This window comes from Mesoplodon mirus (assembly GCF_964341445.2).
Source record: "Mesoplodon mirus genome assembly, contig: SUPER_14_unloc_3, whole genome shotgun sequence".
NCBI lineage: Eukaryota > Metazoa > Chordata > Mammalia > Artiodactyla > Ziphiidae > Mesoplodon > Mesoplodon mirus.
Window position 1 is genome coordinate 989,340 of NW_028295758.1, and position 16,078 is coordinate 1,005,417.

The 16,078-nt window shown below is 45.6% G+C and overlaps 1 protein-coding gene across 1 annotated transcript in view; it reads left to right on the top strand.

The window, feature by feature from the left end:
* Positions 1–313: 313 nt before the first annotated feature.
* Positions 314–16,078, top strand: part of LOC309816151 (protein FAM170A-like) — a gene marked incomplete at both ends in the record, with an annotated part of 167,239 nt that continues 151,474 nt past the window's right edge. Inside the window, 3 exons of the mRNA XM_082646808.1 lie at positions 314–383; positions 1,498–1,638; positions 2,451–2,968. Coding sequence (XP_082502934.1) covers positions 314–383; positions 1,498–1,638; positions 2,451–2,968 — 729 coding nt within the window. The remainder of the gene's footprint in view (positions 384–1,497; positions 1,639–2,450; positions 2,969–16,078) is intronic.

The window sequence follows — 16,078 nt, forward strand, 5'->3', positions numbered from 1 at the left end:
CGGGGCCTGTGCTATTGCAGTGACTGTGCTGAACCTAGGTCCACAGAATGCTCTGATGTCATCATTGAGGTCACAGAATCCTGCTGTGCGCCTGGCAACCTTGGAAACTGAACAGCCCTGGTGAGCACTAGGCAGTACTCCTGGTTCACTAAGTGGTACAAGTTTTTCAGCAATTTACGAGACTTGACTATTTTTGTTTGTATTGAATCATTTCAACGGATTGCCCAAGAGCCAAGAAGGGCCAACCTGTAGGGAAGAGGAGGAGTTGGACATCTCTTGAGGCATCTTCTAAGGGAGACTTCTAGTTAGTACCATGAAACGGCGACAAAAGAGGAAACATCTGGAAAATGAAGAGTCCCAGGAAACTGCCGAGAACGGAGGAGGTATGTGGGGGGCAACTTGCTGGGGCACATGGGTTTCTGCCAAACTGAAGCTTCTCTAGGAAGCGGGGGACTGAGAACGTGTCACCTGTGAAGCAGGGAGCGAGAGACCTCGTCTCACTGATGCTGCCGTATCCATCCGGAGGGTCCCTGTGGTGTGAGATGGCACAGAACGGCCAGATGCCCCCTGGGAGATGGGAGGTCAGCTCCGCTGGTCTGGGGACTCTCTCCTGGGGCTGCCGGGCCTGGAGCTTTGTCGGACTCACAGCAGGCTGCATCCTGCTTGCACAGACCTAGAGGTGCAGCTTTTCTCAGTCCCCGATTTCTCTCTTATGCTCTTGGATCTTTCCCTGTGGACATGAGGTGGGGGATGTGAAGGATGCAAGGATGCTGAGAGAGACCCATGGGTTGCTTGGCCTCTTTTACCAAAGTGGAAAGAGAAGCCCCATGAGTTGAAGGCCCTGTTGAAAAGTATCTTGACAAGTGGAATGCAGTTCGAAAGAAGATTGTTTGTCTAGGGTTGGTGTCATATTGAAAGCAAGGAGGTTTTATTCCTTCAACAGGAAGAATTGCCCAAAGGAGATCAAGGGAAAGGAAGGGATTTCCAGAGACTGAGACCACGTGGGCGGGGGTGAGAAATGTCCTCAGGGTCCTGCGGGGAGCTCTGAGAGCCACGGGCCACGGGGTGCCGGCGTGCATTAAATGTAGGCGAGTAGCTTGCCCTGGGCGGGGGTGGTCACCCCAAAGTTCCAGCGAGACGTCTCTGCCCCAGATTAGAGCCCAGTAGCTCCTTCCAGGCCCAGGACACTGGAGACTGTAGGGTTGGCCCTGGCAATGGAGGTCTAGACAGCAGGCAGATTTTCAGGCAGTGGCTGGGACAGGCTGGGGAAGGCAAGGACTGCCCCTAACCATTCAGAATATTTTTCTCTATGTTCCTGTGTGTGTGTGTGTGTGACTGTGTCTGTGTGTGTGTGTGTGTGTCGTAGTGCAGAGATGAGCAGGATGAACCACACTCTCAACTGTGTGTATTCACTGCACCTGAGACGTGTCACTCTCAGTAAATATTTGTGGACAGAGGACTGATGAACCCACCCTGAGCCTTTCATTCCTCCCTCAGGAATCTCGAAGTCACAAGAGGATCCCCCTCGGCTTGGATCCACTGTGGTGGCCCAAGGCTGCAGCCCAGGGGCAGGGGAGGTCTCCTCTGCCCCTAAACACTTCTCCTGTGCTTCTTCTCCATGCAAGCTCATCTACGCCGGTAAGGGCGCGGGGCTCCTCAGGTGAGGGGGTGCTTGGCTGTGAGGCAGGAGGCACACAGATCCCAGGGAGGCTGAGAGGAAACCCAGGGTCATCAGAGGTGATGAGGGCTCTGTGGAGGAGCCTGGGCCGGATGGCTGAGCTGTTACGAGGGCGTGGATCCCAGCTGAGTCAGGGGTGGTGGTGCGGTGAGAATACTGGTAGTACCATGGTGGGGAAGTCAAGGAGCAGGGGCCGGAAAGGTCTGGGCTTGAGGTGGAGGGAAGAGGGACCAGATTAAGCATCTTCAGAGGAAAATGTAGGGTTTCTCTTTGCCTTTGCTTCCAGAGAAGGACATAGTTCTGCATCACAAACCTCCAGCCTGAGAGCAGCACCATCCAGCTCAGGTCCACACAGCTCACACACACATGCGCCCTCCAGGCACAGCCCTTCTCAGTGCACACAAGAACCCCAAGCACGTGATCCACAGTACTCTCCTCCTGCACCACCGCCCCATTCCACAAGGAATGCACCACCGGTATTCCCAAACTCACACTCCTCGTCATACACGCATCCATCCGCATCCCTGACATACCACAGTCCTCACCACTGTACTCCACACCCGTGTATACAGACACCGCTCCAGTATCCCCCAACACGCAGAAAAAAGCCCACAGATGACACCAGATACACCACTGCCTCCTACGGCCAACAGACACCAAGCTCACGACATAGCTACGTCATGCAAATGTCCCTCTCTCGTCTACCACACTTGCTCCCTCAGCTTCTGGCATGGCCCATGCATGTTATTATGTTTTTAATTTCCTTTTTCAGGAATCCGGCGATCACATCGAGACACTGCCCAGCCTACCGCACCCCTAGCCCAGGTTCAGGAAAAAGGGGAGACCGCTCCCCCATCACACTGTGTCTCCTCCTCACCCTCTTCACCCTGTAAGAACAATCTGCACACAGACAAAGAGGAAAGGGGCATGAAAATATACTACATGCAGGTACAAGTGAACAAGGGTGTCGCTGTCTCCTGGAAGACAAAGAAACCCTTGGAGTTGCCTGAAAAGCAGCTGAGGATAGAAGAAGTGACCCTTCCTGTGGATGCATGCACAGTAGACACTTACCCCTCTGATGTGTCCACCGAAAACCTCCTGTCTGACAGTGAGCCCACTGGGGAGGAGAAAGAGTATGAGGAAAGGGCAGAGCCAGGCAGCCCATCAGGGTCACCTGCCGTCGAGGAGACACCCAGGGCCAAGACACCGGACTGGATGGTGACCATGGAGACTGGCTTCAGGTGCATGGCCTGCTGCCGGGTCTTCCCCACCTTGGAGGTCCTCCAGCAGCACGTGAAGGGCGGCGTCCTGGAGGGCTTCAGCTGCCGTATCTTTCATCTCAACATGGCCCAGTGGATGGGCAATGTGGAATCCGAAATCACCCCGAGGAGGAGGACAAGGAGGACAAGGAGGACGACGAGGAGGAGGAAGAGAAGCAAGAAGGCCCCAGCCCAAAGAGACCCCGTAGGCAGGCTCTTTCCTCTCTTTTGATTTCCACACAGCAACTGAGATTCATGGGACAGAAGATCCTGGAGACGGTGTGGTCTTGGAAGAGGTAAGGCTTGAGGCTGGCAGTCTTCTGAGCCTATGTCATGAGGGCCCAGAGGAGTCTAAGGGAAGGAGCCGCACACATGTGCTGGTTGACCTAATGGCTCTGAAGTTGCATCAACTTGGGACACACCCAGCACTTCCAAAGGAATTGAGCTCTGTTGACTTCAATAAGAATGTGGAGCCTTTTCCTAGGAGTTTTCTCAGGGTCTGCACGATGGACCTCAACTCTTAGAGGACGTACTGCCAGCAGCTCCTTCTCGGCAGAGAGAGCCAGGAGTGGTCTCAAGAGAGGACAGGGGCCCTTGCAGGACCAGAACTTTGAGGTCTGAGAGCCTTGGGCCTGAGCTGAGATCTCACCCGGACCACTGGACCTAGCCTTCTGTAACAAAGGGGAATATGAAAGAGAGTCACGTGGAAATGAGGTCCCCCGAGATATGGAAATGTTCCAGAACCTTCGTTGCGTGGTAGTTGATCTGGAGCCAAGCTCACTGTGGTGTGTGTGGCTCTGAGCATTAAGGCAATGCTGGAGGGTAACCCTGACCAGCAGAGCTTGGAGTGCTTCTTGTCTCTTCCTGTTCTACCTCAGTTGTTTTATCCCTTCCAGGGAGAAGAAAGCACCCTCGGGATAGTTGGTAGTAAACCAGGGTATATCCTCCCTCAAGGGGACCTGGCCTGCCCTTCATTCAAGATGCTCTGGAAATGGGAACTGACTCATGTTATCGAATTGGCTGAGGGAGCACAACTCCCATGTTGATTCCGGTCAGACATGTTCATCAGACCTAGAGCTTTTCTCCTGATTCAAATCAAGTAAGGTATTAGTAGACTTCCCATTTCTTTCAGCCCTAGAGATAGCACATGAGCAAATATAAAAAATCTCTGTGTATCAAAGCATTCTAATGAGCCCTTTCATTTTGCTGTTCATTGTGAAAAACACGCTCACTTTATCTCTGCCAATGAAGTGTTTCCACTTGACCAATGATGCCACACGATCCCATTAGCCTCACTGAATTTAGGTAGCCCATTATGATGACATAATTTCCCTCTCATTCCTGGCCTGCAGAGAAGAGCAGCTATAGAGCATTCCAAGACTGCTAACGCTCCCCTCACCAATATGTTTCTTAAACCTCTGGCAAAGCAAGTGTCCTCTGAGCCCTCCCAGGGCACATACGGGGTTTGCGTGAGCAGATCTTATGTGATAAATCCACTCCAGTGGTCTGGCATTCCTATGCCTTTGTAAACCTTCTACAGTGGTGGTTCTCAGCTGGGGACACTTTTGGTCCCCCCTCCCAGGATATATGTGGCAGTGTCTTGAGAATTTTTTTTTTCTTTTGTGGTACGCGGGCCTCTCACTGTTGTGGCCTCTCCTGTTGTGGAGCACAAGCTCTGGACGCACAGGCTCAGTGGCCATGGCTCACGGGCCTAGCTGCTCCATGGCATGTGGGATCTTCCCAGGCCCTGGCATGGACCCATGTCCCCTGCATCGGCAGGCGGACTCTCAACCACTGTGCCACCAGGGATGCCCCTTGAGACTTTTTTCTTTAAGGAGCTGTGTTATGAATGAGCCCCACGTGGCTGGTGCACACGGATGTATCAAGGCACTTTTTTTTTTTTTTTTTGGTACGCGGGCCTCTCACTGTTGTGGTCTCTCCCGTTGCGGAGCACAGGCTCTGGACGCGCAGGCTCAGCGGCCATGGCTCACGGGCCCAGCTGCCCCGCGGCATGTGGGATCTTCCCGGACCGGGGCACAAACCCGTGTCCCCTGCATCGGCAGGCGGACTCTCCATCACTGCGCCACCAGGGAAGCCCTCAAGGCACTTTTGATTGTTACAACTAGGGTGGCAGGGAAGAGTATGTGCCACTGGCCCATCTTACATTGCACAGGACAGCTCCCAACAACAAAGAGCTATCCAGTTCAAAATGTCAGTCATGCCAACGCCAAGAAATTTTGCTACAACATACTTAGAAAGTCCTGGCATTTTGACTTTAGCATACGCTCACTTTGGGTACAGGTTTCAGTCATTTGAGCAAACTGTTGAAGGCATTCCCAGGTAGCCAAGCTAACACGCTGAGTCTGGAATGGGTGTTGAATGCACTCGTATCAACAAATCCAGCCTAACCCAATATTACATTACTCCCACCTGCTTCAATACCTACAAAATCCACACACATTATTTCTCAGGTTTCTATTGATATAAATTATAAAATTCCTTATTTTAGCAGATAGTGTCTCCTCATGGTCATCCTTTATACCCGGTGGGTACCCACCCCTTCCCTGCTCCCGTCCCCATTTCAAGGACTCTAGTCTGATTACTAGGTCTGGAAAAACGAGAGGTAGTGGAGGCAAGTCTTGAGGATCCACAGACCCCTGCAAGGAAACTATCTCAGAGTAGAGGCAGACTTCCTTCTAATAGCACAGCAGGCTCAACTAAGAGGTCACAGGTCAGAGGTCACAGGCCTCAGCTTTGTTGGAATCTGCCCATGTATTTCCACCTCAAATTTCCAGGATTCTACTCCTTCCCACTGATGCCCTAGGACATAAGAGAATCTACAAGGTTGTGAATCAATGTGTTGTCATTCAGCCACTGACTGAATTTGACTTTGGATCCACTTAAAAAAATAAATAAATAAAAAGGAAGGAAAGAAAGATAGAAATGCTGATTATAACAAGTCCCCCAAAGTGTTGCTTATGTAGCCAAGCTCAAAGCTAAGACAGAAAATCCCCAACGCTAAAAAGAGATTTCGAGCTCAAGCTATCAACTGGGAGTTGAAACTGAAGGCCCTACAAAGGCCAATGGAACCGGATACAAAGCTAAAGACTTAGTCTTTAGCATAGGTGGGAGTCAAGGTTAGAGGAAGCCATGCACTGGGAGTGAGTTGTGAACTACTCAACACTAAGAATGGAAGAGCAGCTCTTTCATTGAATGTGAAGAAAGAAACAGGTAGTCCCTAGTTGCTACCACTGTCTTTGAACCAAACTAAAGAACAAGGTCAACCAGAAGGGCAGATATGAGAATCAAAAAGGAAACCTCTCTGGAATCCTCACTGAACCAAGTCTAAGTTCTGCTCTACTTGTGGTCTTTCACTTACAGAGACAAACCTTTTGGGCTTACAACAGGGATCAACAGACTTTTTCTCTCAAGGGCCAGAAAGTAAATATTTTAGGTTTTGTGGGCCATCAGTGCTCGTCACAACCACTGAACACTGTCAGCACAATGGGAAACACTCAAAGATGGTAAATAAATGGATGGGCCAATAAAGAGCTTTTATGTTCCAATAAAGCTTTAAAGGCAATGAGCCAGGTTGGGCTCACAGGAGGTAGTTTTCCAGCCCTTGACTTAACTCACTAAACTACAAATTACCTTGAGAGTTGGTGGTTTGATAGCTACCAAACCAAACCAAACAAGAAAGCCCTAGGATTTCTGACATCTAATGCAATGCAATTTGAGGTAGCATGGACTTCACATACACATGTGAAGGTGTGGTCTAGGAAACCAATCTTGGAAACCTGCCTCTCACATTAAATACATCTTTTGCTGAGTAAAGCCCTTTAACCAAGTAAGTGTTAAACATCAGTGAAATGACTAAGAAGTAGGAAATGGTATGCAAACCTCCTCCTTAACAACTTGTTCCCATCAGTCGAGGTTTCTTCCCTATGCACATTTTTCCTTAGGGAACCGTTGATAAATTTTACCTCTAAAACTTACCTATTTCCACTCTCTATCTTCAGGATTTGCCCAATCACTGTTACTTTGTAAACAATTTAAAAAAGTTTTTTGGGGGGTAAATTCCTTTTTTCCCACAGCTAATGGTTCTCTGTGTCATAGTGTCTGGAACGACCCAGCTACTTCTCCAGTCAGACCAAGCACTTGAAAGGACAAGCCGGTACCCCGAGCTATCCATCCATTCACCCAGTAAGGAAGCCTGATGAGGAGAACTAGGATGTGTAAATTTCTACTATTGGAATTAAAACAGAATATTCTGGGCTGCATGGATTTATCCTAAACTTCAAATGCATTAATTATAAATATACCGTTACACTGACTACTATTCTGTATCTTTGAATAACCATATACATTTTTTCTTTTTATAACTGATTTCTAGAGGTCTATTCCTTAATTTTGGCCATATATATGTATACCTCATGATGATAGGATTTCTCACTGTGAGGGATTAATATGTTCTTAGTAATTTTTAATATTATATTTTACATTATTTTACTACCTATGTTACTATAAAAATAACAGTATTTTACTGGAAAATTGATGCTCAATGAAAAAGTTAAAATATGGAAGTTACGTGTGGAAAAAATCCCTGAAAATCTTGCCACTGTTTACATAAGGGTGAATATCCCTTTACAGATGATAGGATGCATTAACACATACACATACATGTTTGATTAAGGTATGTGATGTACCTACCTAAAATACATTAAACTGTTACATGCTTCTGTCATTAAGTTTAAGCCATCATTTTAACAGACCTGTTATTACATAACTATCTTAAAATATAAAGACATTCCTATTGAATATTTCACTTTTACAAAATTTAGTAACATTGACATGCTACTCACCTTTTCTATTTGAATTTCCTAATTATAAGGTCCTATTCTGTGATTTCTATATCAAAGGGACGCACGTTCTATGTTTTGATATGTACTCAGCAACTTCACTTTGAAAATCAATTTTTCAATCCACCGCTAGGAAAAAGTGTGCAAGTCAGTCGTTGAATAAATATGTTTGATGAAATTACCAAATTTCAACAAATAATTTTTTTCTTTTTATCTCAGGCCAGAGAGGAGTAAGGAGATAGAGAACTTGACAAAAGTAATCTACTTCAAACAGCCTCTTTTCTCTACTTAAGAAGTCTTGATGAAAGTAATGCTAAAACCCTTGGGAGACAATCACATCAAAACCTAGACGGAAATGTAGTGAATAAGAAACCAACGATCAGTTCATTTACTAAGAAATGTTTGTCCTCTGTCACTGTCATTAGTAACTCTTTCTGACACTTAAACCTCTGCCTTGACATTCTTGAAAAAAGGGTCAACAGTATGTTTTCTGTATTGCAAGATGAACAATCCATTTTCAGTAAGTCTATACTGTCACAAAAGATAACTACATTTGTACTGTATAAGATTCACAGAATATTAGATAGACAAAGTCCAAGATAAGATCCAACTTGAAGCGAGGCTGGGGGGAGACAAATGGAGCTCATCGTAACAGGACGATGCCACATTAATATTACAAATTGCAATACTGAGTGGTTTTCTAACACTTCAAATTTTTGTCTCCCTGAATTACTTTTAAGGCCAGATTTAGGTTAACTGCTCTGAATACAAATTTTTATGAAATTTTGGAGGGGATTGCAACATAATTTTCAAAAAGTTTTTCCTCATTCATTAACTGAACAAATATCGAGCACCTACAAAGTAGCTGACAATGTTCAGACTGTAGATTCAGAACAAACGTCGCTGCGTTCGTGGAATTTACGTTGTAATGGGCATACATTTTGGCATGTTCATCATACTTTTGTACAAGGCCTGCTAAAACTCACACTAAGGCTTCTCCCCTAATATTTAATAGAGGTCAAGGTTCAAACTTACTACACCATTTACCAGAGTTCTCTGCCGTGTGGCCTCCTGACTACTGGGACATGTTGAGCTATGGCTGAAACACTGACTTTAATGAAAGAAATGATTTTTTTTTCTTTTGAACTTGATGACTGGAAGAATTCACATGACACCTGAGTTGTTTTTGTTTTTGTTTTAATCATTTTATGGAACTTTCTTCGTGTGTGGGCTCTCTGATGGTCTTACCACTCCTATCACTTTTATAGGATTTATCAGCAGCATGGATTCTGTGATGAACTGTTAGACTGGAGCGCCAACTGAAGCTCTTACCACAGGTCTCACACTTGTAAGGCTTCTCCCCTGTGTGCACTCTTTGATGAGACTGTAGCTGTGAAGGCCGACTGAAGACCTTACTGCATCTGTCACATCTGTACGGCTTCTCTCCAGTGTGGACGCTTTGATGAAGCTGAAGACTTGAGGCCTGAATGAAGTGCTTCCCACACTCCCCACACTTATATGGTTTCTCTCCTGTGTGGACCCTCTGATGCATGTCGAGGTTCAGGCTCCACTTGAAGCCCTTCCCACACTCCTCACATTTGTATGGCTTTTCTCCAGTGTGGACTTTTTGATGGGCTTGAAGGTGTGAACTCCAACCAAAGCTCTTCCCACACTCTTCACATTTGAATGGTTTTTCTCTGCTGTGGACTCTCTCATGGGCCAGAAGATTTGAGGCCTGCCTGAAGACTTTCCCACACTCCTCACAATTATACGGTTTCTCTCCGGTGTGGATTCTGCAATGAATTTTAAGATCTGCTCTACGACTGAATCCCTTCCCACACTCTTCACATTTGTATGGTTTCTCACCGGTATGGATCAGCTGGTGGATCTGAAGTCGTGAACTCTGATTGAAGCCCTGCCCACACTCCTCACACTTGTAAGGTTTCTCTACACTGTGGGCCTTCTGATGGATTTGAAGATATGAACTCTGACGGAAGCCCTTCCCACATACCTCACATTTATAGGGCTTCTCCCCTGTGTGGACAACCAGATGAACTTGATAATGGGAGTTCCTCCTGAAGCTCTTCCCACACTCCTTACAGTTGTATGGTTTCTCTCCTGTATGGACTCTTTGATGTGCCTGAAGGTTTGAACTCAGAGTAAAGCCTTTACCACACACATTACGTATGTATGATTTCTCTCCAGTGTGGACTCCCTGATGGGCCTGAAGACTTGAAGGCCGACTAAAGCCTTTCCCACATTCCTCACATTTGTAGGGTTTTTCTCCTGTGTGGACCCTCTGATGAATGTATAGATTTGAGCTACAAATGAAGCCCTTCCCACACTCCTCACATTTGTACGGTTTCTCTCCCGTATGGACTCTCTGATGGGACTGAAGGTGTGAATTCCGACTGAAGCTCTTATCACATGTGTCACATTTGAATGCTTTCTCCCCAGTGTGGACTCTCTGATGGTCCTGAAGGTGAGAGGCCTGACTGAAGGCCCTCCCACACTCCTCACAATTATAAGGTTTCTCTCCCGTGTGGACTTTACAATGAATAGTTAAGTGCTGACCTACGACTGAAGCCTTTCCCACATTCCCCACATTTGAATGGTTTCTCTACAGTGTGGACTTTCTGAGGAGTCTGCAGCTGGGAGCTCTGACTGAACTCCTTGCCACACTCATCACACTCACTGTGTTCTCCTCCCACGTGAACTCTCTGATGAATATGAAGAACCGAGCTGTAACGGAAGCCTTTTCCACACTCACTGCACGTATGAGACTTCTCTTTTGAGTGTAATTGCTGGTGAAGATCAAAGGTGGAGAGATCGGTGAAGGTTTCTTTACATTCATTACACTGGTAAGGTTTTTGTCCCGTGTGAATCATAGTATTCTGATCCAGTGTTGAAACCCTCGTGCTATCTTTTCTATAATCACTGTAGCCGTAAGGTTTTTGACCCTTGTGTACTCCATGAGCATCAAGGTGATGTGAAATCCAACTGATGGTGTCAACATCCTCTTTACACTGACACAGTTTATTTTTCATGGAAATTTGCTGGTGTCTATTCTGATAATTCTGTGACTCAGCCAATGAAGTTTTCCTCCAAGAATCCTGGGCTCTCAAAGTTGCAAACCTTGGATTTCCAGGACTACTGGGATCACCTGCTTTATCATTTAATATACGGTTCTCATCTTCAGAAATTTGAATAGAGTCCTGCCCCAATCTGGCAGGGGGAATCACCTTGTTTGTGGAACTGACAACTATTTATCATGGAGTCTTGGCATCTGGTTAAGTCATTTGCAATTTGTTGCCAGATTTGCCAGCAGGAAAGCTCTTCACGTGATCCTCTGTCTTGAACGGCCCTCAACTCACTTTGATTGTTTTCTTCTAGAGGGACAGAGAATTCAGAGATGTGGACACGTGAAAGCTTTGTTCAAAGATTCAAGATTTTACACTTAAGACACAGTATGGGACTTTAATGAACCTCAGGATGGTTCAGCTTATCTTTCGCACGACAAATGAAGTTCTCTGGTTTATATACTAACAGAAACCAAGAGATGGTCTGTTAAACTCCCAAATACTTAGCATTAATGAAACCCATTTAAAACCAAATGACTACTCTGACATACTATTTCAATCATCCTTCAAAAATTACATGTCATTCCTACCATAACACAGTATCAATAAAGACAAGCATTTTGCTGTGCTCACAGCTTTAACAGTGCCTAGCAGTTAGTCAGGGCTCAAGAAATGCATGCACAGGTGAACTCAGTTTGATTTCTAGGATTCTCTACAATTCTGAATCCCAGGTTAAGTTTGAACCAAGTCAGAGAAGCGAAACAGCTTTTACAAGTCAGGTATCAGATACAGGAAAAGGACTGGAAAGTACAGTTTGGCTTAAGTTGAAAGGCTGCACCCGAGGCGGCAGCACACCAAGGGGGTTAGTGCTGAGGAGGATATGAAAGGGGCTAAAAACCGGGACTGCCCCGGTGGCACAGTGGTTAATAATCTGCCTGCCAGTGCAGGGGACACAGGTTCGAGCCCTGGTCCGGGAAGATCCCACATGCCGCAGAGCAACTAAGCCCGTGAGCCACAACTACTGAGCCCACGTGCCACAACTACTGAAGCCCGCGTTCCTAGAGACCGTGCTCTGAAACAAGAGAAGCCACTGCACTGAGAAGCCTGCGCACCACAACGAAGAGCTGCTCCCACTCACCACGACGAGAGAAAAGCCCATATGCAGCAACCAAGACCCAATGCAACCAACAATTAATTAATTTTAAAAAAGGGTCTAAGAATCAGTGGGGTTAAAAAAAAGCATGAAGACCTATGCACTGGATCCTTCTCAGGCATTTGTGCTGCCTAATATGTTCCTCCACTCCCCCTGCCAAGCAGGAGTCAAAATGTAGAGGCTAGGGAAGAATGCTGTCTCTTTAAAAACAGCATGGAAAATTTTTGGACACAGATACATTGGTCTTTAACAAGAATGAGTTCCAAAGTGAAGAATGGGCTTTATGAGTGAGCTGGGAATAAATTCCATAGCCTGTGATAAGTATTGAGAAGAAACAGACTAGAAACTATTAAAGAATGATCAAAGCACTCAAGGTGACATTATCTAAAATGCCTTCTACAAGATACATACAAATGCACACACACACACACACACAAAATGTTTGTACAGCTAACAAAGATCGATTTCTTATTAGTGAGGTGGGCTTTGGAGGAGGCAAATGGGACGCAGCGGGGCAAATCTTTTAAGGGAAAGGCTAACTCACCAGCTGGCTGTTTTCTGAGACCTGTTCTCCCCTGGTATAAGGGATAAGGAAGTAGAAATTTCTTTCCTTCTATGGGAGGGTTACCTAAGAAGTAGACATAAGAATCCTCATTCAAAACAGTATTTCCTCCCCAAATGAATTTGCTCTGCTACTGAGAGCTCAAGGAAAGTCACAGGGAAAGCATTTTACTCAGTTTGGTTATAATTACAGGTTCTGTACATATTTTTTGTGCAAGTTGATGAGGGCCAACTTGTACAGAAAGGCAAACACACACATACACACATCATGGGCACCTGAGAAGTTAGAATTAGGCTAGGAATTCATTTGAAGACAAAAAAACATTTAGCAATATCCCTTATTCACTCGGATTTGTTCACCGCCTACTAGCTATTTTCATGGAAGGCTAATTTCTCTATCCATTAACTCATTCGTTTATTCAAGAAATATTTAAGAGTTCCTGTCATGTACCAAGACTATGCTAAGCACTGAGGCTAGTGAGCAATAAACATATAACAGACCGAATTCCTCCTGCACTCCTGGATTACCCTCCAGTGGAAGAAAGAGAGGTGAGAAACAGGTGAACAAAATGTACATGAGTGAAACGCTTAGAGACAAAACAAGGCAGGGCAGAGAGAGTAAGAAAGAGAGGACTGTATTTTCCATAGGGTGGTCAGAGGACAGCCACCTCCTCATCTTTAAGGCGACTGACTGAAAGAAGTAGAGGCCTAAAAGATTACAGGTGAAAGAGTATTCCAGGCAGAGAGAAGGACCAGGAAAAGGCTCTGTGGCAGAAGCATCCTTTGCAGGTCTGGAAAAGATAGGGTAAGAGGGAGGAGAGGTGGTGTATTCAGGGAGGTGGTGGAGAACGAACAGCAGCCCACAGAAGGCTCTAGAAGCCACTTTAAGTGGTTTTTATTCTAAGTAAAAGAAGCCACAAGAGAATTCTGAAACAAGAACATAACCTGACTTAAAGTTACAAAAGATCACTTTGCCACCTAAAGAACAAACTGTGGGAGGAGAAGGGTGGCAACAGGTGACCAGTACAAAGACTATGCAATAATCCTGGAAAGAGATTTCCAACTGGGACCAGGTGATGGACAGCACAGGGCTGGTGAGAAGCAAAACAGATAGAGAGCTAACCACAGGAACTCACGGCTGCTTGGTTCTCACCTAAATTTCTATCTGGGTTGCTGAATTCATCAACCAAAGCCTCTCTTCTCTTTCTGTATGTTTTGTATCTCGTTTGAAGAATGAGAACATGCAAAGTCACAAGTTAACATGAACGGGCTAGAGCGAAAGTTTACTAGAAATTTGAGTTCCAACTGCATAGTCAAGGTATTGAAAGCTGTGTTTTTCAAACTTTGTATCACGACCCACTGAAGAAACAGCATTTATTTCACAACCTAGATACACAGGTAGAAAAGTATACATTACTAAAACGAAGCTTGAATGACCTATATCTAACCAATGTCTCTTTTCATGAAATCTGTTCCCACTGGCTCTCACACCACTCATGCCATCGCCCAGAGTTTCTGCTGCAATGTGTTGTACTCTTCCTAAGAAACTCTGATATTTTCTATACTATTTTATTTCATTAAAAAGTCACACGTAGGGCTCAATAAATTGGCTTTATGATCCACTAATGGCAGGGAGGGAAATCTGAAGAAGAATACACAAGGTACAGCAAGATACTGCCGATTTACAGTTCTTTTACAAAATAATTGAAAAGGACCTGAAACACACTGTTTGGAAAGACCAGAGACATCCTCTCGTGTCCCACAGGAATTGCAAAAGTCTGGTCCCCAAACTCAGGGAACCACCTCAAGAGGCCCAAAGCCTTGAAACACCAAGGTCACAAAGACACTCGCAGAGAAAGGCTGTCCTCACCCACTGAGACCAGGTTCCCGAAGTGTTCCACCATCACATCCTGGTACAGCTTCCTCTGGGCCGAGTCCAGCAGCCCCAGCTCCTCCTCTGTGAAGGCCACGGCCACGTCCTTGAAGGTCTCCGCCTCCTACGGCAAACAACACCACCTCAATCTTATACCCAGTGGTCAGTGGAAGAGGGGCAGCCCCGAGGAGACGAGGAGGATGGGAAGTTGCTCCGGCTCCTGTGAGGTGTGCAGACTTCCCAGCACCCCCTCCTTCCATCCTGCCAATGCCACACACTGACTTTCCTCAGCCTCACTGGACGTGCAGCTATGAAAGAGAAAGCTTTGTGTGTTTACCTGGGGCTCTCAGACAACTCATAAGTAAACTCCCTAGAATTCTAACCACTGGATCCTGAACTAAAAAGCTTTCACTGTTTAATTATTATTGCCAAGTGCCCCAGAAACAGTTACCAATTTAGTCCTGGCAGTATTTGATGGCACCTGCTTTCTCACTGAGGTGGGAACCAGCTGAGAAGGAGTGTTATATGTGGAAACTAACCAAAAGGCCATGCCAGGTCTCTGAATGAAAACTCTCTCTTTCCCCGTTTCTGTCTTTCGCTTGAATGCAATACTCTGACTCCAGACCCTTGGTTTTCTGGGTGAGTCTGAGTTGGTTCCTCCTTTTTTCACAACCCCGATTCTTTATATTTAAAACAAAGATGAAACCAAGCACCTCTTTATACAATTGTTCTGAGCTGTCTATGCAGTGACAAGTGCTTTAAGTACCACTGGACTTTTTAAACTAAGGTCATGCATTACTCTGATTAGAAAAAAATATAAGATGGAAAAAGAAACAAACCGGTAAATAAAATACACAAAGGGTCTGACTCAAGCATGGGGAAGACTGAATCTAACTCTGGTCGTGAGAAAACTTCTAACAATACCTGATTTTTTCTGCGTGAAGCAGCAGTTTGATCCTGCTGTGCTCTGCCGTATTTGGATATTCTACCAAAAAACATCCAAGGCACCACATGTAAAACATACCTCTTAAATTCTGAATACCTAGACCTACTATGTTAAGGGCAAAAAGGGGCAATATTCTTCAGAACAGATATTTTGAGAAAAAGGTTAAATCAGGAACACTGTCACTGTAGTGCTCCTAAAACAGGAGAAGTCTTTAAACTAAATGTCTGTGCATAAAGAATAGTTTAAAGAATAGGTGCAGGGCTCCCCTGGTGGCGCAGTGGTTGAGAGTCCGCCTGCCGATGCAGGGGACACGGGTTCGCGCCCCGGTCCGGGAAGATCCCACATGCCGCGGAGCAGCTGGGCCCGTGAGCCATGGCCGCTGAGCCTGCGCGTCCGGAGCCTGTGCCCCGCAATGGGAGAGGCCACAACAGTGAGAGGCCCGCATACCAGAAAAAAAAAAAAATAGGTGCATAAGTTTGCAGGAACATGATAAAGCAATTAAAAGTGAATGTTAGCTAGTATTAAATGAAAAAAACAATTTAAAACTGTATCTATGTTATAAATACAAATACACATCCATGAATACATATGATGAAGAGATTACAGAAATATAAAAGCAGCTAATTTGTAAGCAGGTAAGCAGTAGACTGGAAGATGTCCTTCATTTCC